Source organism: Nestor notabilis, unplaced genomic scaffold, assembly GCF_000696875.1.
Source record: "Nestor notabilis isolate BGI_N333 unplaced genomic scaffold, ASM69687v1 scaffold5044, whole genome shotgun sequence".
NCBI classification, from domain to species: Eukaryota; Metazoa; Chordata; class Aves; order Psittaciformes; family Psittacidae; genus Nestor; species Nestor notabilis.
The window spans coordinates 79,126-102,766 of NW_009926746.1; the positions used below are offsets into that span (position 1 = coordinate 79,126).

The window sequence follows — 23,641 nt, forward strand, 5'->3', positions numbered from 1 at the left end:
CCTTTTAGACATCCTGGCCTGAGTTTTCCAGGACTAGTATTCCCCTCAACCCATCTGTGCACAGCTATTTTGCACATGCATATGTCACTGTATGTACCCCATAGGGAGTTACATACCAGTCCGGCAGGTGATTAGGTGCACAGGCCAAAACCTCAGCATGAGGGTGGATGCAGTGGAGTTGTGTAATTCCTGGCTGAGCCCCAGGCCCTGCAGAGCAGCCTATACCCTTCTTATAACCTCACAGACTCCCCGATCTGCTCTGAAGCCTCTGAAGACAGAGCTCATTAAATCTCTTGCCTTTCATTGTTTCCAATTCCAGGTGTGGTTTAAAGCATCAGATATGACGTAGACTATGTCTGAGAGAAGCTATGGGCAAGTTAGTACCTGCACTGCTAGACTTGAACTACCTAAGAAACCTTCATGGGAAAGAATGTGGAGCCTATCCTGCTAGCCATCAGATGAGTCAGCAGTAGCACTACTTTTTCTCCCCCCCCCCCCTTTTCCCCCCCCCCCCCTTTTTTTTATTTTTAAGTAATTTTGTAAGACACAAATCCAGTGACATTTACAGAGGGTTTTTCTCCTCACATCTCATCAGCAGAACAAGCAGTTCTGGCTCAGCCTTTATAAGGTTTTTAATTATGTGAGACCTGGCCATGTAACAGAAATAATAATGACAAATGAGGCTAATGTGCAGAGTGATGGAGGTGGGCATGCTGAGAAGCTCTAGCCCTAGGCACAGCAGCTTATAGGATGCAAGCTCTGGCTCTACAAACTTGACAAGAAGAAAAAGAGGGAGGTACTGAGGCCTCTCCTTACAAGTGATCTGGTCAGTGACCTCAGCACTGGGAATTCAGAGAGGGTCCTGCACCCTGAGAGTCTAAGGGAGCACCACTGAAGGCAGGCAGAAAAGGGATGTCTTAATGCAGAAGTCTCATCATGCTAACTATACTGTCAGGATAGGCTGAGGTTGCAAGTGTGTCTTCACCTGGCTACCCTCTTAGCCAACTTTTCTGCTGCCTTCTCCACCCTTGTAAGCAGTTTTATTACATTGCCACCTCAGGACAAGAGATTGTGTGGCCTTCCTACAGGGTCAGGGTAACCCCCAGCTGCCTTTTCAAGTCTGAGCATCTTAACAGATCCACATCAGAAATGCAGATGTAGCAGACAAGGAAAATTGCTACTTGAGCTAATAGGAGATTCTAAAAATAAGCAGGGCTTCTTGGGTTGTTCTTGGAGCCCCAGTCAGAGCTTTCAATTAAATGAGATTTATAACAGCATAATTAAGAGCTGGAAAGCACCCTAAAGATACGAAGTACTAAGCTGCATGAGTAGTATGACTATTACAACCTCTGGGAATGTTTGGAGTGACATTACTCTGAACTGTATTTAATTTAGTATCCGACATAGTATAAATTCTGGAAGAGGGAGGAAAAGCATCAAATGTGTTTTTAGAAAGTGTTCATATGCCAACAGCTGTTTTCTCTAAAGAATTGATGCATGTTAACATGTACCTGTGCTGGTAGGATCGGCTGGTTACAGGAAGCGCATTTTGGTGCAAAAACCCTAGGGTGCAAGAAGAAAGTGTTCAAATCATATTTAAAGCTTCTTCAAAAAGTACAACCAAAAGACCTATTCTAATCATGCCTTGTTTTTAGCAGAATATAGATCCACAGGATTTAAAACTCCTCTAAATGTTTGACGATATTCAGGGAAAAGGAGACCAATGCTAGTCCAGCTTTATTGCTTAGCTCTTCCTGACCACTAGGCTTAGTGAACCCAGCCCTCTTCCCACATATGCTATTTCTTTTACCTTCCTTTACTCAAAGTCATTCAAATTCTTCCAGAGGTTCATTGCTATAACTGCAAAGCACCTCCTGACTTGGGACTGTCACTGACATCAGGAAGCCATAACGGTGCTAAACAGGAGAGGGGTTGATCGTGGCTAGGCTCTACTTAAACCAAACACATCAACTGGTCTTCTTATCTACAGCTGTGTTTTACGACAGTCACTAGGCCAACGCTCAATCTGTCCTTGTAACACTTTGTCACCTTGGTACCAATAGGATTGAGTACTCTTGCAGCATAAGCTGAGTTACTGGTTGACTGAAGCTGGGAGCACATTACCTTTGAATGTAAGCAGCAAGGAGACCAAATGCAATCACTTAAACCACAAAAACTTTTTGTCAGATGAGGTTATAATCATTCTAACACTAGCTGCTCATTACATGTCTACTGTCCAGCCTAGATTAACCTAATTTACACTCACCAGTGTCACGTACTACCAGAAAATCAATTCTTAGGAACAGCCATCAGGAACCTACCATCACTTGCAGAATTACCCCGATCTAATTAGTACTGAAAGTCCTGAAAGAAGTAAGAGAAACAGCCACCAGGAAAGTACATCCTCTGACATTTTCAACCTCACTTGGCCACTGCATGCTGCACTGGGCCCATGAAGTGACCTTTAATATAACTTTAAAATGCTTTACAAATGCCAGCGTGTGAGAGCAGCACTTGAGAGACATCTGAGCAAACAGGAATGACCCTTTTTATCTACAACTTACATAGGCTTATAATTATAAGGTTTATAACTATAAGGCTTATACAGGCTTATAACTATACTAGTAATTTAACTACTATAATTTTTCTAAGCATCAATGGATTTGCATACTTACGTATGGTAATCTTTGACACAGTAAATATTGTTCTCCACATCTACAGTGAAAGGGACTCCATCCAAACACTCGTTACACACCACGCAGCGGAAGCAGCCAGGATGGTATGACTTTCCAAGAGCCTGTAAGATCTTAAGAGGAGGCAAACAGCAAAATAAGCAGATGCCTGGTTACAAGAGATTCAACCCTCATATACTGCTGTGTCTGATTCTTAATAATGACAGTGAGAAAAGCTCTTCAAGATGAAATCACCACTCCACAGATCTGTCAGCAGGAGGCCTTTTAAAACAATCAACTTGCTTATTTCAGTGGGTTTCAGTTGGCTCCCAATAAAGAGAGGGAACTGTGAAAATCAGTCTAACACCCATCAGCCGTAGCTCTGCAGGGCCAGTACTGACAACAGAAATTAAAAACAGCTTCAGAGACCACTTCTTGGAAAATCTGTGGCAGCCAAACACAAGTTATTGGGATACAGAGTTAATTCACAAAACTTAACAGGCTCTGACAGACAGAATCCAAACCAGTCATTACTCAAACTTTAAAATACCAAACCAACCAAATAAATAGGTGTCCCTTCATTAATAAAGGATCCTAATTCACCACTGTTACTGACTGGTTATCACTCAGTCATTCTCTTAAAATTCCATCTGTTTCCATGTGTTTTGATACAGATCCATCCATCTGCCCAGGCTTTTCCCACGCTGACCTTCCCTACTGCATTTTAGCGGTTTCAAGGAAGGGCCTGATGCCATCCGCCTCAGCTACACCACTATAGAACAGATCCCCACCCTCCTGGCATCCTTGTCTATTACTCTCACTGTAACACCGGGACATCAAGGAGGATGCACCAAACCCATGAACAAGCTTCTTGGAAGAGTGAGACATGGTATCATCTTCAGGCAGCTCTCAACAGGTTACAGCACCAACTGCATACATTTCAGGTATAAGAAGTACCTTTGGAAGGTAATTTCAAAAAGTATCTGCTAGCAGAAGTGCTCAGCTGGGAGCTGCTAATAAGCTGGAGATGAAAAATCTCCACAGCCCTATCTCCATGGCCCTGTAGATGAGTCTGAGTAATGATCAAATCAACAGGAAATAAGAAGTGCCATGTAGGAAAACCACACAAAGTCAATTGAATTTAACCTTCCCACCTCTCCTCTCTCCCCCCCTCCCCCCAGATAAAGTCCTATAGTTCAGTTCTGGTTTGCAAGCCTGTTTCTAGCCAGAAATAACTTGCCTGTGTGTGTTGCGATTGAGGCAGCTACGTGACACACACTGTTAACCTGGTGTGTGGTGGTGCAGCCACCCCTTTGCACAGAGCAACTCCTAATTCAACTGCACTTTCAGCCTTGAACAGCTTCTGGTGTGCCCAGGGCTGCGGTGCTGCAGCTCCCTGCTCCTTAGCTGCACATGGGCACCATGGCTGTGCAGGCATGTTTACTGTATGTGTGCTCCCGGGGAGGAACATGAAGGAACTAACCAAACAAGACCGCTTAATTCCTGGAGCTCCCAGAGCTGTTTCCTTTTGTCAGAACACACTTCCAGATGGGAGAAAGGCAGACAAGTACCTGCCAAGCTTTCAGCTATGGAGCTCCACCAACTATGGACTCTTGCCTGGGATTCTGCCATTAAGGGCCAGCGCAAAGCATGCAAGTCAGGATACCCCTCCCAGCACGACAGAACTCTAGAAATTTGCTCTTGGGCTAAAACAAACAATATCCTTGTCCAACCAGTGGTGCCAGGATATGAGCCAGAATCCTTGTTAGTTAAGTCTCTGTTCCAGCTCATACCGAACCTCTGTGTTTGCACCGCAATAGCTACTTCCATTAGGCATACTGAGGTTCACATACCTTTTAAAGAAAGAGGAAAATAGACATGCTACATGATCTGCACTACTTCAGTGTGGAAGCCACTTAATTTTGTTTGGGAACTTCTGATTAGGACAAACAGACTTAATTTTTCCTACTTTCACCTACTGAAATAAATGATGCCAGCAGTATTTAGCTCAACCCACAGCCCTTTGATTCTGACTGCTGTTTCCCTAAAAATGCATTTTAATTGACATGGAGCAAGTGGCAGAAGGTAAATAAAGTAAGCCACATAGCAGGCAACAAACCTTTGGACTATTGATACTGTCCCTCTCCTCTCCAGCCCAGATACCGTCCACTTGACAGAGCTCTTGCTGTTCTGCTGTCTTACAGAGCACACCCTATTTTCCTTTACTGTGTTCTCCCTCAAAGCTGTGCTGTATTTCCCCCCCTTAGTATTAAAATTTTATTTATCTTTTTGGTTTTGAACTGGCATGTAGCAGAACAACAGCCTCCCATGATCTCAGCTAGGAAAGAAGCCCAACTTACTGTACTTCAAGAGTAATAGAGCATGAAGGTATTTTTGTTTATTTACTGCCTCAGTTTCAATTGTTAGATTGAAGGCAGTGAGGACACAATGATAGTCTGACTAGTGAAAAGCAGAATGTCTCACAAGTGCAGTGCCTGAAGTATATGAACAGCAAGCTGCCCCGCGGTTAGGGATTTAGGTCTCTTACCATTTCCATTATGAGGTGTCCACAAACAAAGCACTTGTCCGCTGTTTGCTGAAAACCTGAATACTATTCAAACGACAGAAAAGAGAGGATTATTAGTAGCCACTCCTCTAGCTGCAGAAATACCTTTTAAGTGAGCACTATGCTATTTTCCAGCCTGTGCTATATATATGACAACAAACCATACAATAGCTTTGGGAAACAGCAGAAGCCTTTGCTTTGCTCTTGCAGCATGCTCAGATAACAGCTTGGCTTTCCAGTGCAAGGTTTCCATTGAGACTTCCAATGTAGCAATATTATTTTAAAGTTTGATTTTTATTTTGAAGCCTATTTAGTGAGTTCAGTGTGTTAGAACTCACTTGAATTAACTCTTGGTCAATGTTGTTGGATAAGTAAATAACACAGGACTTACATCCCAACTCCTATTCAAATTAGTGACCTGATGGTTACTAACCTCAGATTTTGACCTACATTTCACTCTTATATGCAGCTAGAAAAATGAAGACAGGCCCAAGGAGGATTTAGCTGCCTCGTGGATACCAAGCATTTTATCCAGGGAAGAATCTAGCAGTCCAGTTGTAGGAGCTGGGGCTCTCTGCACAGTGTGAACAACAGTGAGGTACCTCAGAAAGATGACACAAACCCCAGCCACCAGCTTATGCTCCAGCCTGCAGTGGAAAATGGGAAGGCTGCGCCGGCCTGGCAGCAGAGCTCTCTCAGATGCCAGAGGCACAGCAGCAGGGAGGCACTTTGCCCACTTGGGACCAAAGCTCTGTGTTCCCTGCCCAAGTCGTTTTGACCTTAACTTTGTACTTGCGCCCCCAAAGCAGATCCGGTTTCAGATGCCAAAGTCTGTCTTTAGCCCTGTGTTTAGAAGTGTACGAAAAATACCAAGGTTATCAGGCCAGACAACTGATGTACCAAACAAACCACCCTACAGGCAAGTGGAACTCCAGCCATGTAATTTTGAAACTGGTATTTGCAGTGGCTGAACTTTACCCTCACCCACTGCAGTCCCACATACGCAAAGTGCTGTGTGTTCACTCTTGCCTGCCAGCGGGAAGGGGTGCCCAGTTATTTGTATGGTATTGCAAAGTGATGCTTATTTCAGCAATTAAGGTTGTAGCACAGCTCACCCGAAACGTACTTTAGTTGCACAATATAAAAGAGAGGGAATGGAGAGGATTAGTGTAAACTGGACTCTTCTCCCAGAGCACAGGTTAATTGGCTCAGGCATCTAATGCATCCTCAGAGCCTCGACCCAACAGAGCTTATGGCTTGCTCCATTCCCCCCTTGATTTAGTGAGGATTAACTGTCCCCTCACTTCACAAGCCAGTGGTTCCCCGACTAGAGCTGCCATATGTTTTCCTTTTTATTGGTGTGAGAGCATCACATAGTATTTCTGATCAATACATCGGAGACAAAATTACTGTTGCTATGCAACAGAGTGGTTACGAAGGAGAAGGTCTTGCAGACTGACGGGCCCAGAAAGTCAGTAAATGACAGTATGGCAGCTGTCACAGCTCCAGATTTAGGACACACTGAGTAACACAGCTCATGTAATCCTAAGAAACTGAAACTTCATCAAAAGAGACCAGGGTGCTGAGGAACAAATACAGAGTCAGACAGTCCCAGCTAGCTATTACTACAAGATACCGGTTTGCCTTTTTCTTACAGATGCAGAACAAAAGGCCTCACTGCTTGGGATGTTTCTTGGCTGCACAGTATCTGAGTAACCATCTGGCTAGACTATTTCCTAAGGTTGCAAACTCGAGGGTTACTGGAAACAGGTGGGTAGGTCCAAGTGGCGCAGACAGCAGAAGATTAACAATAGTACAAACCCAGCTAATTCTAAAATCCTGCTGGAATGAATTTACCAGCACCATCTGGCTGTCATTTGATAAGGAATGCAATGAGCATTTACCCAGCTATTGATTAAAAGGGAACATTATTCCCCTAGAACAGAATGGTATAGCGGTCAGAATAATGTCATTTATTGCTAACTAGATTGTCATAAATTACACTGTTTGTCAGAAAGAAAGGTTTTGCTGACACAAAATCACTCTTTATATGACTAACGCTATTAAATTAAAACCATGATTTGTTTTTAACAAGAGAATTGTTATTTGTCAAACACATCCAGAAGTGGATTACCCAATTAAGACTCTGCAAAAGAGCGGTAAGTCTAATAGCAGTGATAACATATTTCATGGGTTCAGGGAGTTGTCCTTTACCACTACACTCTTTTCTGATCACAGTCTCGATCCCAGACAAATAGTGAGATCAGAGTTTTGGATTCATCTCTGATTGTGCTTTAAATCTACTTGGACTGGAACAGAGTAACAGCCTCAGATCCCTGCAGCAGTTTCCTAAATGATGGTAATACTGTGAACACTGGTGGTTAAAGGTAAATAATAAATGATTTTCTCTACTTGTCAACTTCTGCTTTGCAGTGTTTGTTCTTAACTTGGAGACTTCAAACAGGGTTCCTGTGCTAAGTTTTCATTTTAGAAGCAGAGCTTACAAACGAAGTCTTAAAATACTAATTAAAATTGGCAACCTCTGTCTTTGAAGCATTTTATTATTAACCTTCAGAAAACCTGCATGTGCAATGAGAAGTTGTGACTTGCTCCAGACTGCAGGCAAGGCAGAATGTCCTCTTTATTGTCTCTCAGCACACCCAAGAGCCTCCTCAGTGGTGGGTCCCCCAGTGCTTGTGAACTAGGTAATTGCAAGAGAAGAGGAGGTTATGCTCTGCAGACTTGTAGCCTCTTTTATTACTGACATAGTTGGAAGGAGAAAATGAGCTTTCGCACACACCAGCCCTCCCTCAGAACCTGGAGATGTGAGAAACAAATTGAGGGCTGATAGGCAAGAGCCTTGTGGAGAAGCCAACTCACAACTATGCTTCCTGTGCACAGAGTATTTTATATTGCAGTTTCATTTGGGATGTAAGCAGCCCTGGGCTCAGTTCTAGACTTACTCTATAAGGTTTTGTATGTGCCAGGTTTTGGTTTTTTGTTTGGTTTTTTTTTTTTTTTTTTTTTTTTTGTTATTTTCCTTTTTTAATTTTGTTGGCAGACCAGTAAGATGATGTAGACACAGACCAGTCTCAAACTAGACAGAAACGTTCAGAAGTCTACAGACAGTCTGTACCCAGGACAAATAAGTGTAATTTTAAACTTTCCCAAATATTCATTATAGATACTCATTAAACCTATACGAAAACATCGAAAGAAGTTGTTTTAAAAAGAACACCTATGAGATTCAAATCTGAAAGTGAACTATTACCCTCTACTCTCACTTCTGTGACTTAGAAATAAGATGCTAGTTACGATGATGCAAAGAAAACAAGTGCATGTTGAAGACCTGGCATAGTATTTTTCCTGATTTCTTAGTTTGGTCCCAACTGCTTCCTCCCATATTTACCTTGTCCTTGACTTCTCTCGCAGGATAAGAAAATCACACTTCATGTGCATGAATCAAGACTTAGTAATCAAGCTTCCCAATGATAATTATATAAAATAAGACTCTGGGAAACTAAATAAATCTTGAGAAATATGTTAATTATGTTAGAATAGAAGAATAAAAAAATGAAGTAGAAGACTTGGCTGGCTGATCTTTTCTTTGTTTGCTGTCCAATATACTTTGATTATCAAACAGACAAAAAAACTCTCTAATGATTCTGTCCAAGTCTTTGTTTCAATGCAAGAAGAAAACAAGTCCCCTTCTGTCCGGAATATTTAGGCCTCTTAGTGTCCTCCTGTGATAATCTTGGGGTTTATAACTCTTCTGTCTAATGTGCAATATATCCAAAAGAAATTAACAATGAATTTTGAGCATATAATGAACAATTATGCATGGAGGATAATCCGAGTAAGTACTATGAGAAACAATTTCTCCTGTCTGCCCTCAGTCCTGTAACCAAGCCTGGTTGTCTACCCAGAGTCTTTTAAGGTTTGATCTTCTCATCGTGATTTTCTAAAGCAAAAAAAAAATCAGAAAATAGCATGCCTGAAAAAGGCTGCAGGACCCCAGATTTCTACCTTAGGCAACGTCAGGTCTCTGAAAAGACATGTCGCTGCTTCTCCTTCGCATGCCTAACCGTGCCCAAGGAGAGGCTGATGCACTTCCCTGCTGTTACGCACTCAACAAACAAAACCTTCCTCCTGGAAACAGACCCTGGAATCTCATTCAGGCTCGTTTTCTTCTTTGATGAGGATGTTCAAAACCTGCTAAAGGTTTGTGCAAGCAGATCGAGAGAGTTACATTTCAGTAGGTGTGGCAGTTGCTGCCCCGGTAATGGTATGAAGCCGTAAAAACTACAATTCATTGTTACCAGCACTGCAAACTCATCCAGTGTGATTGCTCAGCCTAGACTTGAGATTCCTACTCTTTTATGCTTTAAGGGCTTCTGAGAGGGATGATCAGGAGTTTTTGCCAAAACGCCTCAGGCATTTAATTCTGAAAACTAATTTCTGAATTGGGTGCTATGCTAATAATGTATTCCAACCCCAGGCTGCCTGTAATCCCTCACAGATTCTCTTCTCCTTGGTTTCCCATTAGCGGAGCATCTGTCTTCTCGCTGCTTTATTGTTTGCTCTCTGCATGGGACCCTTAGTACATGGGATGCAACAATGCAAGAAATTCATGGGATCACGTTAAGAGAGGGAGAAAATATCAAATTCAGTTTCATGCAGATGGGTTTTTGCTGTTGTTTCTTTACCCACATATTTAAATGCAATAATTAAACTGAACAGAACAAAATGGGGCCTTCTCAGGCTCAAAGATATGGGAGCCTCATGGCAGGTGGCACAAAGATTAAAGGAAAATAGTCCAGAACTTACTCTTCATCTCACCAAAACCCTTTCATATACCCTGTTGCTTAACCCTGTCTTGCTGCCAGTGAAGAAACACTACTACAGCTTATCTTCTTGCTTCTGCGTTTCCACTTTGTTATGTTTGAAGGACATGGGTCGGGCAAGGAGGGATTTCATGTTCTGCACAGAGGTAACAGTTGGTCTGGCTATGCACAAAACTTTGCCGAAAGTGAGGAATTCAGCTGGCAGCTAACCTTGCCTTAGTAGTCAGACATTTCATAGCCTCTGAGAAGGGAACAGCCGTTTACTTCCTAGGGAGCCTACAGAGACTCATGTGTACACTCACGAAGACCACTTTCTGTCCAATTAATTAAGAGACGATAATGATTTTCGTACCTAGAACTTCCTTAAACAAAGTCCTGCGGAAGCTTTGAAGTGACAACGATCAAGTAAAAAGCTTGAAGCAACAACTTTAACTCTGACTCATACCATACAGCCCATGATCTTTTAACTTGATTCACATTGTACATTTATACTCTTGCTGGGGGTTATTTATTGTCACTGCTACCATCTATTACGTACCCTGCAAAAGAGCTGCCTACATTAGAACATATCTTCCTGGAAAAAAAAAAAGAAATCTGGATTTTATTCCAAACAGTTGTTGAAAGATTTCAATTCAAAACATAACGGCAACTAATACCAACATTTACTACAGAAGTGGAAAGATGCCACTTTCTGACACGGGTTTTTTCTGACTCTCCCATAGAAAAAGAATTAATGCTGTCTGCTTCCAACTGGTTGGCAGGAGTTACACATAATTAGGAAGAGCTCTAGTTCTTTTAAGTGTGCTTGAGTTATTGTAATTTATTTTTTTAATGTAATATTAAGAAAAATGCAATAATCTGACTTTTTGGATTGCCATCTCAAAAGGAAATAGGGGAGTGACTATCTGGCATGAAACCAATTGGACTTTGTAGCACACTCTTCAAAACATTCCACTAAAAGCAAATGTAAAGTACAGACAGTTGCGAAAGCTAGCACCTAATGATACATCTCAAAAACACCCCATCCTAGCCTTTCCTTGTGTAGTTTGTCATGACCCAGAGAGTGATTCCTGTGACCTATTTGACAATCCATAACCTAGCTGAGGAAATGCTGAGCATCCTTTCAGTGAAGACACACCTTTAATCACGTTCTTGTTATCTACGTTATCACCTGAGTCTAGGTACTGCTTTTGCATTGATCTTGAGAGATTTTTCTGGACTCTACTTGATCTCCTATTTCAAAACACCAATGTTCTTCAATTAGCAGACCTGTCACTTGCTGTGCCATGCAGCACTTGTAGCATTCACCCTTAGCTTCTCAGACTTGGTGCCAAGATTTTTATGTGGACCCTAGCTCTGGGACGAATTCTGGGAGAAAATCCAGATCCCCCTGAAGTCAGTGGGACTTCTGCCACCAGCTTCAATGGGCTTGTAACTTCTTGATACGGAATACAGCACTACAGTATTGTGTTGCAATGAGAGGTGAACCCAAACTGCCAACTCTACATGCTCCTCATGCTGATTCACATTCAAGCCCAAAGTGCAGAGGCCAATCAGGATTTGACTCTCCCTAGATATTTTGAAATTTAAATTTTAAAGCCCATCTGCAGGTTGATGCAACACTAATTCAGAACACCCCAATTAGGTGTCTTTATTGTCAATTTTGTTTATAAAATAAAACCAGGCCACTGATACATTACAAACTTAGGAAAAACTAAGTAAGGAAAGTATTCAAACTTTTTTTGGCAGGGAGGGGCTGGAGCAAGACACACACAAGTAGCAACATGAACTTCACTCCCTCATGCACTGATTACAGTAACACGTTATAATCTGTTTGCCTTTGTTTTCAGTGACAGTATTTGGGACCACAGCAATGCTACTGGAACTTGAAAGGCACCTCCTGTCCCTCCCTAGAGCCATCAGTGCCTTGAAAACACTCACAGAATTCCTTACACTTCTGTCCAACAGAAATATTGCAGCAAATCCCTTTCCAAGCCTTGATTCCATCATTCTGTTAAACGTATCAATAAACACCCGTATCTGTCTGTTCTCTGACTAGAGTATGCATTTTAATAGCAAGTCTTCTAAACACAACATCTTCACAATTATCTACCAAACAGTAGAGCAAACTCCATTTGCTCTGTGATTCCCATTAGATATGAAATGGACACGAGCTGCAACTTCCATCACTTACCTTTTCAAATGAGCCTAGTTTTTCTGAGAGTCTCACTCAGCAGCAATGGGCTCTGACTAATACACTAGTCCCAGTGCTCACCTCCCAAGGGAGATCTCCAAACATTTATACTCATACGGAAAATCAAGCCTCTGACTCCAGCTGACACCAGCTTCCATTACACTAAATAAAAACGCTCTTCCTACGGTCCCAGCAAGTGGGACAAGCCATTTCCCACACTACGAGGCTTGGAAAACAGCATGTGCACCAACTGAGAAGAATAGCCTAGTTAGTATTAATATTTACACTGCAACCATGACTAGAGGTCCACGTTAGGATACAGGCCTTGTGTTTGGTGCTACAGCAGATGAGGGCGCAAGCCCTGCTCTCAAACTGCTGATCACCCAGCTAGTCTCCCACTGACATCCAATTCCTTTCTCCCAATGAAAAGCTCGTCATTTCCATTTGCCACCTCTCTATCAATCTGGCACACCCTGATCCTTTCACATTGTTTTAAATTACTGAGAGTTTTACAGTTGCGGAAAGAAGACAAGGCCCTGTATGTTCTCTGTAGCCAACTCTTGCGTTGCATTAGCCAGTCGTGGAGCAGAGGCCACAGTTGTAGGAGAGTGTCCTCAGCAGTCACAAGTCACAAATTTGGCAAAGTTATAAGACAGTGAAAGAGGTAATCTTAAAAGGGGAAGGTTTGGATGACCTTAATGCTATGCACTGCTGCTTATGGTGCCTGTAATAGGTTATTTTCAGAGCATCTAAGTGTCTTCCAGTCGTGCATTAAGCAATGGAACTAACATCTGTCATGAGGTTCATTTTTCCCTTTCATCTCCTCCCTGGAGGGAATTCTCCAATTTCTTAATCTCTACTGGACCCCCACTCAATAATGTTCATTACCTCAAGAGAAAAAGGAAAAGCCTTTCAAAAAGAAAAAAAAAGAAAAGGCAAAGAAGACATAATAGATCTAAGATTCAGGTTGCTTTGGTGACATATTTTAAGTCTTTTTTGCCAAGAAAAACAGTAATTTCTTTTAAATTTCTTTACATGATATTTAAGCATTGAAAGGGAAAGACAGAATTATTGAGCTGTTTTTCCATCACCCATGATTATGCAGCAATTTATCAACAAAATGGAACATGAACATCTGACTGGGATTATTTATTACACAGCAAGGCATTTATTTTTCGTTCACTGCACCAGGAACAGTGTCCCTGTTATGGCTAGTTACCCATCTGTGTCCGAACAGCTTTCAGGGAAGGATTAACTGCCATTTGTTTTATTTCCTTTCATGAAAAAAACATCCTAACAGGGCTAAGGCAAGACTTGGATATTGCTGGACTTGCTACTTTAAGGTGGCATGAAAAAGAGTGACTGGATCTTCCCTGGAGCTAAAGCAAAGGATGTATGAGGATGACCATGGCATGCAGCATCCCTTCCCCATCCACAGCTCCACAAGTATGCCTAAGAACCTGTAGCACTTCTTCCCTGAAAAGAATGAGCAAACTAAGCTGCCTGATTCAGAGAAAGATAATCTGTGCCCTCAGTAACAGCAAACATGTGGGAAAACTATTTGCTAGAAGAATGTACCTTGTGGCTATTGCCAAAGGTTTTGATGGGTGTATCTGCACTTTGGATAGCTTTATGGCTGTGCAGTGGAAATTACTTATAATGAATAACATGAACATTTCTCTAACACCTTTTGTCCAGAAATCAAAAGCACTTTTCAAAGAAAGGCCCTAATTTTGAACACTTGACGCTAGCAGCTCCTTACGTCGCACTTTCATGGACCGATTTGTTTGGAAACAACTCTGGCACTTTTAAGGATCAGGTAATGACTTTTCTCAAGGTCTTTCCTTCATGGACCATATGCAGTAATGCAGGGTATTCCATGCATCACCTTTGATAGAGGGGAAGAGCTGACCTGTTTTGAGTGGAAGTTAAAGAACCAGGTATCACATACAAGCCACCAACCACAGCTCTGGGGACTCTGCTCTGGCAGGAGCCGTTCTGACACAGAAAACAGCAGTGTTACAGTAGAGTTAAAATACTGACATCTATAGGATGCTAAACATTTCTAACAGTTACAGTAAGAAGAAACCCATAAATAATATAAATTCTTCCCTAAAATTTCCTATATTGACTGGTTCACAGCAAGAACAGCTTCAGGTTTTCCTCCCATCATTGTTCATGTGCTATTTTCTGCAATCCCAAAGTGAAACTGACCACAGTTCCTGTGTCTTGCCTGCCTGGCCTGCAGGACATCCCCAGAGCGATGTCAGGGATGATGGGGAAGAAGCACCTGCATCACATTCATGGGATACACAGAGGTAACAATGGGGAGGGACAGAACTCTGCAAGAACTACAGCCCTCCATGCTGCCTGCTGAGGGTGGGAAGGGGCAGGGTTCTCCTGCAGGTAGCGGGAAGGCTCCTACCACCCTTGTTCCCATTTGGTATTACATTTGCAAGTCAGCTGCTTCCTACCAGCATGACTCTTGCTGGAAAGGCAAATGAGGGGCTCACTCAAACCGCTGCTGCTTTGGCGGGACTGTAGGCAATGCAACTCCTCACATCCATCCTTGGCAATCCATCGAAAGATCATCCTGCCGTTGCAAGCCTAACCATGCACACACAGGCCCCTCCAACTCAGTTGTATTTCATCACTGACCCCAGCCTGATAAGCACAGTACCTCCTGCCCAATTTTCTGAAGCTGCTCTGCTTTCCAATTCCTGTTATCTTTGTGTCATACTTGACATAACCAGGTCACAAGCTGCAGGGTCACAACTCCGAAGAGCTGTGACCCGGCTCCCATACCTACAGGAGCATCTAATTATCTTGACCAGCTCCCAGGCAAACAAAAGCTATGGAAGAGCAAGGACACCACCTGGGGACAGTAATTTATTAGCTGGAATACAATTATAACAGAGGTAGACTACCTCTCCAAATTAAATTAATCTTTTTCTTATGCTGCTACCTAAGAATGACATCCCACTACCATACTGTCACAGCAGGGAATTCATGTTTAAAAATGCACTAAGATTTGGAGTTACAATAGATTTAAATTCTGTTATAAAGAAAAAGCTTTTGCTATCTGCTTTGGACTGAAAACACCTCTTTTTAGAAAGGACTGAGGTTTCCAAGCGGTTAAGAGCAAGACCTGGGAATATGGAGTAGTTAAATTATTTCTTTTTTAATTTCCACTTTTCAACCTTTTCCTCTGACTTTGAGAAAAGCTTTGAGCTTTCTCTGTCCATAGAACTCTAAATTAAGCAAAGTTGTTTTATTTTCTTAGGGAAACAAGACAATTCCTAGTATTCTTGCTATAACATTTCCTCAGGGGAACTGAGAGAAGATGAAATCACTGAGAAGCAGCTGGCTTAACACAGGCAGGGACAATGTCAGAATGTGATTTCTTTGCTGACTTACACAGCCATTAGTCCCGTGGTCTGCTTCTCTCCCATCCCTCTGTGATACTGGGAATCTGCTAAGACACACTTATGGAAGGTTTGGACTTCTAAATCTGTGCTTTAAATGTCCCCACAGTTCCCTAATGTGCAGAGTTTATTCCTATCAGGCCCTTAACCTCAGTTTTCCTGGCAAAATCACTGTAAGTATTTCCCTTCAGAAGCTGACTACAGACTATGTCGAGGAATTAAAGAGGTTCCTCTATCCCTTGAAAACAAAATGTTGTCCAAAAGATTGAGATTTTTAGATTTTAAATTCTCATGGTTAGGCTGGAATTACAACCTAATAACAACAATTGTATCATTAAATCTGGATGAAAAGTTTTGACCATGGGGAAAGTACGCAGTTCAAAATAAAAATCTCAAAGGTCTGAGCCCCTCTATCGCACACACCACCTCTTCTCCCTCTCCACATGATTTTGCAGAAACACGGGGTGTGGGGGGGGAACCAACTGAAAAATCAAGAGAGAAAAATAATTTTCTCTCCAAAATGCCAGCAAAACAGTAACACATTTAAATTATAACAAGAAACTTATTTTCCACACAAAATATAATTCACTCTTTTCAACAGGGTCCAGCTGTGGTAGGCTGAGAGTAAAGGTGTAAGACATGAAGGCAAATACGGCTTGTATTTGGGGAATTTCCATGATTTTTATGGATTGCGTTGATGAGAAACGCATTTGCACACTCTGAACTGCCAGTAACATTTTTGTTTTGGGATATATTTTGAATAATTCCTTTGCAAAAAGCACAGCCATATTTTCATTAGAAATGGAAAGTCGTTCTGGAAGACCCAAGCTGGTATTTCAATAAATAAAGGTGGTATAAATTCAACATACTGATTCTCCAATTCATCATCCTCCAAGCTAAAATATATCATTCCTCTCTCATTTCAATTCCCAGCCATGCTGTCCTCTTAATCTTAATTATAAATGGTCTGCCACTTATCAAATCATTCTCTGTGTCCTGCGCAATCCTCACCCTTGATTGCACAAATATTTTATTTTTGGAACAACACAGTTCTGCAACAAGCTCCATTTTTCTTTTCATGACTTAGTCCCTATTAAAATAAAGCGTTTATGAAAGCTCTGTGCACACGGAGAGAAAATTAGTTGCTCCTCCGTGGCTAACAGTTTTTAGCTAATCACAATGCAGCTCCACATCACTTTGAGCAGGGCAGTGATTAAAACTGTGCCTGCAACAAAGCAACATTGTACACGGCGATGACGTGCTCCAGTCAAAAACGTCTCCCCTCTTGTTATGATTGGTATTCCCCAGGTGTTTGACTTTGAGCTCTAGGCTTGGCAGGCGAGCCTTTGTGGCTGCAATTCAAGACCAAGGCTTGAGCAGCTCCAGTGTTTATTCTCATAATTTACACTTCGTGATGGCTTATGGACAGTTATGTACTTGGTTTCATAGCCACCACTTCAAACCAAGGGCCTGATACTGCTGTTACGGAGTTAGTGGTAAATGCTTCCCAATTCTAGCACTGGCAGGAGGCCTCAGGTGACTAAACTGTCTCAAAGCAAACAAACCAATATAAAAGAACAATTTGATTTAAAAACAAAACAGAAAAAAAAAAAAAGCCTGAAATCTTACTTACTAGGAAGTCTTCTTCACAGTACACCTTCCCATTGACATTGTAGAACGCTTTTCCTCGTAGTCTTCTCCCTGTTAAAACACAGTACTGTTAGCATTTTGTGCTCCATGCCCAAACCCAGTCACTACTCAGGATGCAAAGCGGAAAGCACACCCTGCTGTGCCTGTCTGTATGGCCAGCTCCAGGCCCCTCTATTCCCCTACGCTCCATCCAGAGATATGGGTGGTGGTTTGGCTCCCAGCTCCATCCTGCCTTAACGAATTCCTTATCAACTAAATGTTGCTTCTAAGTGCAGGTCATGGAACCCAGCTGACAATAGTTCCTGGAAATCTAAACCCAAAAATTACTATTCTGTGGGAGAAGGCTCATTTGTAAATTGAGACCATTTCCTTAGCAGGTGAAATCACAACAGGCATACGCCTACTGCAATCAGCATCAGCAAGGTGTTTATCTCTGAAGGACCAAACAAGGGACACTACAAGTGTATGTTCCTGTCACCTTTACCAATATTAATACATTCAGCAATGCCACAGGAGCTACACGCACAGCTGCCTGCATTACTAGAGCAGTACAAGGCATACATGATGAAGGGAAGGGCAGGAAAAAAAAATCACACTGGAAACATTTTCAAGTTTGAATGTTTGCCATTTCATTAGCACTTTTGGAACTCTATTGACAAAGCCTGTGATCGTCATTAACTGATGGCTCCCTTTACAGCTAAGAATGCACAACAGACTCCAGAGAGTCACAACAAAAAGGATTAAACCCAGGAATTCAAAAGCCACCCAGCCCAAACAGTTCTCAGATAGAATACATCAGATCTGTCTTGCACCAGAGCTGCTCTACTGAAAGCAACACCATTTTATCAATGAAAAGCAGTGAGAAGGGAAACCACACTCATCCTGACTCACCTATTTCCACTCTGTGCCAGAGTCCCACTGGCCAAAGCTCCCAAATGCTTGGGTGCTCTCACAAGCCGTCTGCAGCCTTGGCAAGCAGAGCGCACAGTGCCTACCATGCATACCTGCTGCTTTTAGCAGTGACACGGAGTGAGGATGAGGGCAACAGGATCTGTATTTACAGGTCAACAGATGAGCCTCCCTGGTCACTGCCGAAGCTTTTACTCCACAGAATAAGCCTGGATGTCTCCTATGGAGGCAGAGTGAGTGGCTCCACCATAAACAAGGCTGGTCTTTGCGGAGGGTTTGACTCCAAGGGCCAGCAAGCTGAGCCAGCTGGCTGAGCACAGAGGGGCAGGAGCGCTCTCCAGGGTTTCCATAAACAATGTTGAGGAAAATATGATTAATTTTCAGTGCTTGAAAATGCCTTTTACACGTTGCCACTGTGATCTGATCCTGGGAAACAGTTTGTGGCACAAAGAAGTTGGGATCTGGGCTGATGCTTTTGGGAAATCACATGCTGCATGTGGTTGTCTGGCGGTTTTACTGTCGTGGCCGAGGGAAATGCTTCTTTTGTGTGCACATTCTTGGGCTGTCGATCTCACGGGCCGCTGTCTCCATACTGCTGGTAGGTGGAGTCAGCTCTTGTTTGTCTTTCCAGCTGCCTGGTAGCTCTGGTGGGGACCAGGAGCCTGGTAGCATGGGCAATGCACTGAGACTGTCCTATCTCCTCTGGGACTCTTAGGTCAAACGGGTCCATCCTACATGTCACACAAACAAGGCATGGGGCTGGGACAGTAATTAGTGGGCCACAGGGCCTCTCTCAACTGATGCAGATGAACCTGTGGATTGTCTCCCCTGCTTATCCAAGCTGTTTTAAACCTCTCCAGTGAAAGGGAAAGGAAAGGTAAATGGAAGGGAGGGAAGAAAAGGAAAGAGGCCAGAATGGCTTTTTAAAAGACATATTGGCTCTGCCAGACCCAGAATTGATATACAACTTGTCTTTAGATGGTGGAAGTCAAGTGGCTGCACCCAGAATAGGGACTTGCCTTGAACGTGCTGATGCAGCACTTCTACCTTGCTCACACACATCACCAGAGCAGAGCTTGGGCATTTGCTTCAGGCAGAGAAGCGCTGGCCATCAACCCTCACCACACACCATTATGGTTGGAAGCAGCAGAGATAATTAGGAACAAGTCCTGAACTCTGTTGCTGGAAGGATCTCTGCAGGAAAGGAATTCCCTAATTTGGGGAGGCGTCAGCATCTCCTGAGGCATTGCAGAAGGTTCATGAGGACCTGCACATCCCCTTTCTATCCCATGTAGCTTGGCAGTGCCCAGGTTAATAGAAACACCCCAAATTCTGCTCTTGTTGTTTCCATAGGGCAGCATCATTGGCAGAAGCCCATGGGGCCAGAGCTTTCCTGGACTGGGCAGGAGTGGGAAGCCTAAGACCCAAAGCTAACAAGGCAAAAACGATGTTTTGGGCTGGCTCTCAAAGACATTTATGTTATCAGATGCATTTGGCAGCTGATGGCTCTGCGACACAAAACAAGCTCACCTAACTGCAAGCCTCCTCCTCAGCCAGTGCATAACTTGTGAGCCCCTGCTCACACCCTACACTGCCAAACACAGCCCGCTGCCCTCCCTGCCGTACAGCGGCCGTGGTGAAACACCTCTGTCTCATGCAGCACTCACAGCGCAACACCTTTAAACAATGAGGAAAAATACCATTTTCCCCATTTTACAGCCACCTATTAGGGAACCGACTTGCCTAAACTCATAAAGCAGGCAGGCAGCATGCTCACATGATAAATACTATTATTAGCAATAATTGACAGGCCTTTTCCCTTAGAAGAATTTCATTCAGGGATCTTACGTTATCTCACAAACAACAAACAGCAAGTTTTCAAGCAAATAATCCTGGTGCACTATATTGGCTTCTACATACTGCATTTTAGAAATAAAGGCAAAAATATACATTCCACTCACCCCACAGAAGAGCTTGCTAAACAATAGCCCTGAACATGGTCAGACACCAAACTCTGCAAGTGCCAGGGCATCATGTGAAAACTGCAATGAAGAGCAAAGTGCTGGCAGTTGCAGCCAGGGAGATACAAAGCCTGAGGAGATGCAGCAGCGTTGGTACCTCCCAGCCCCAGGGCAGCCCTGCAGCTGGGTGGATGCAGCATCTTGACATTAGAATATCTGCCCTGAGCTTGATGTACTGGACAAGGCAGTTTCACCTCCCAAGTCATACCAGAGAATCATAGAACGATTTGGGTTGGAAGGGACCCTAAAGCTCATCTAATTCCAACCCCCCTACCATAGGCAGGGACACCTTCCACTAGCCCATGTTGCTCCAAGGTCCCCAAGCTCCTGTGTCCATCCTGGCCTTGAACCCTGCCGGGGATGGGGCAGCCACAGCTTCTCTGGGCCTCAGCACCCTCAGAGGGAAGAGCTTCTGCCTAGGATCTAATCTAAATCTCCCCTGTCAGTTTAAAGCCATTCTCCCTTGTCCTGTCACTACCTGCCCTCGTAAAAAGTTCCTCTCCAGATTTCTTGTAGGCCCCCTTTAGGTATTGGAACACTGTTAGAGAAGGTTTCCCTGGAGCCTTCTTCCAGGCTGAGCAAGCCCAGCTGTCTGAGCCTGTCCACAGCAGAGGTGTTCCAGCCCTTGAAGCACCTTCGTGGCCCTTCTGGGGCAACACAAGGGCCTGCACAGCACCAGCCTCTTCTCTGTAGCCATAACATATTATTCTCAATCAGGCAGAGATTACAAGTTTAAAACCCCTAATGCTACTTTAGCCACCTGAGTCAAGCGCCCAGCCAGCTAGACAAGTAATACCATCCTGCCCATGGGTCCACAGAACCTGCTGCCTGGCCATCCTTTGAATGGCTGCGTGTAGCCAAGCCTGGGTTACTGTTTGCTTTCGTAATATTGAAACAAAAAAAGTCAAGAGTTTCTGACAAAACTTGATGCAACTTGCCGATAGCTCATTATAATAATAATGAGCAGTTATAACCAGCAGCCTAGCGCAGAGTTCAACAAGTACTGGGTTTCACACACACACACACACACACTGTGCTTCTCTCCTCCTCCTGCTGGATACCCACCTTGGCACGTCTGCCCTGTCAGACCAGTTCCCAACAGCAGCGAGAGGCTCCATTTCACACCGACCAGGGGAGCAGCAGGTTGGCTGGGAATGTGGAGGGGGGACCACAGATGGGGTAGAACCACCCAGCCTGCAGGCATGTAACACCAGCTTTGATAGGGAAGCCCCTTTTCCCCCCTCTCCTGGGTTCAGGTACAGCTGTCATTTTTTTCTCCTTCTTAGTAGCTGGTGCAGTGCAAGTGCTCTTTAGCCTTGTTTTATTGTAGAAAACAAAGCTTATGCACTCCCAGTGACAGCAAATGCTTGCCGCAAGTAACTTTTCCTGACTGACACCACACCTTTGAGGGGGGTTGTGAGCACCAGGATAAGGGGATTCCACCATCTCAAGTGGGCAACAGAGACCTCACAAATGCTCCAGCAAAGAGGGCAAAGATTCCTGTAGATAATCGAGTAGTTAATAAAATGCAAGCTAGAAATGACTCTGTCCCAAGGAACAATAACTGGTGTTTGCGACCAACACACAAACATCCAAGAGAATGCAAGCTTTTGAACTTTACAAATACACATAAAATCAGAATCAGTTCTAGATTTTTAATATAAATTTTCACATTTAACTGGTTTATGAGTCTCTGATATTTAAACGTGTCTAGCAATTGCTTCCTGCATAATTTTATCTCTTATGTGCTGCAAACTAAAAGGAAGGAACAGGAGAGCTGCTGCTTTAGCAAAGGACTCGACTCAGAGATTCAGCTTGCAAAAGGAAAAATGACCCACAGTTGACACAGGCTGTCCACAGCTATTCTCTCCAGTTTCCACAACACTTTGCTGGGTGGTGAAAACACACCAGCCAGGCAGCCAAGATGGGGCAAAATTTTTTCCAACACTGTTTCAAAAGCTGCTCCAGGCCCTCATGGAACAAAATGTGAATCAGACCAGGCTTTACGGCCTTGAGGAGGTGCTTGAAAGAGCACTGAACATGTCCTGCCCCCTCCCCACTAGCCCCAAAAGCACCTCCAAAGCCCTCCCTGCCGCTGCTGGCAGCGGGGTATTTGCCTATAGGGAGGTGAGTTTATCAAGTCACAGCTTTCAGTGGTAGATCTCCAGTCTCACATGGGATGATGCAACCCCGTCAGGGGCTAACACCCCCCTCGCCTTTTTAAGACAAGAGATAGCAATGTCTCACTGTCACAGCATGGTTATTAGACCTAATTACTGTTTGCAGCGTGCTTTGAAGTTGAAAAGTGCCACGCATTATTATAATATTTTAAGTACTTTGATGATTAAAAACATACAACTGTTGGGTAATAATCATGATTTACTAGTATTGTAATGTAAGCAAGTTCATGTGAAAAGCCTGCATTGTTTCAGTGCCTGACGCTACTTAAAACCAAACAGCTCCCCTCTGACATAATGGGAATGCTGCAGCCCCAGCCTTGCCTCCCAGATAACACCAGCGTCCCTCCTCACCATCACGATCTCTCTCATGACAGATGTGCCTCTTGTCAGAACTTCATGCAGGGAAGTTTCAGCATTAGAGAGAACGAAGTGCGAGATGACTAATAATGTCCTTGTTATTTCTAACGTTACAGCTCTGTGGACCAAGAGGATTGTATTTGAGTCAGAAAATGTAATTAAAACCTCCCCATATGGAGTGCAATCAAAGAGTTCAGCTGTACGTATCACTGCTAAAGATAAAGCAGACCTAATTAAAACCCTGAACAGCCCAAGCTATCGCTAGGGAGTGTTATTCAAGTACCTGCCATTCCTGGTGGCTGGAGGCATGCCTGGGTAGGTCTGGCCACACATGAGCACAGACCTCAGCTCTGCTGCCACTTCTGCCATGCAGCACGGCCACCTAGGAGCCCCTGCGCAGGCAGTGAGCAGGGTGCAGGGTGCAGCAGGACAGGCAGGACGGCTGCAGCTGCCCTATGGCAATGGGGCTTGCTCAAGGCCCTAGCACTGCTCCCGTCAGAAAGGGGCACCCACAAGTTGCTCCACACTTGTCTCACAGCAGCAACACAAATGCACCTTTGACAGCTCTTTCTGGAGGAAAAAAAACACATCACATTGCTTCTCTCATTGCTTAGATGGGGCTTTGAGCAACCTGGTCTAGGGGTAGGTGTCCCTGCCAGCGGCAGGGGGTTGGAACTACATGAGTTTTAAGGTCTCTTCCAACTCAAACCATTCTGTGATTCTCACTGGGATTTCTTCCCCTTCCTTCTTATTTTACTCATTGTCAATTCTAAGGCTGAACAGGACACTCTGTGAGAATCTCTGCATTCTGGAAGCTTTGGTC

General features: G+C 43.6%; 1 protein-coding gene across 1 annotated transcript in view; it reads right to left on the reverse strand.

Annotated features, from left to right (window-relative positions):
- Positions 1–23,641, reverse strand: part of WTIP (Wilms tumor 1 interacting protein) — a 54,594-nt gene that overhangs the window by 2,629 nt on the left and 28,324 nt on the right. Inside the window, exons 3-6 of the mRNA XM_010013701.1 lie at positions 17,335–17,402; positions 5,221–5,283; positions 2,676–2,806; positions 1,512–1,563 (exon numbers count right to left, since the gene is read on the reverse strand). Coding sequence (XP_010012003.1) covers positions 1,512–1,563; positions 2,676–2,806; positions 5,221–5,283; positions 17,335–17,402 — 314 coding nt within the window. The remainder of the gene's footprint in view (positions 1–1,511; positions 1,564–2,675; positions 2,807–5,220; positions 5,284–17,334; positions 17,403–23,641) is intronic.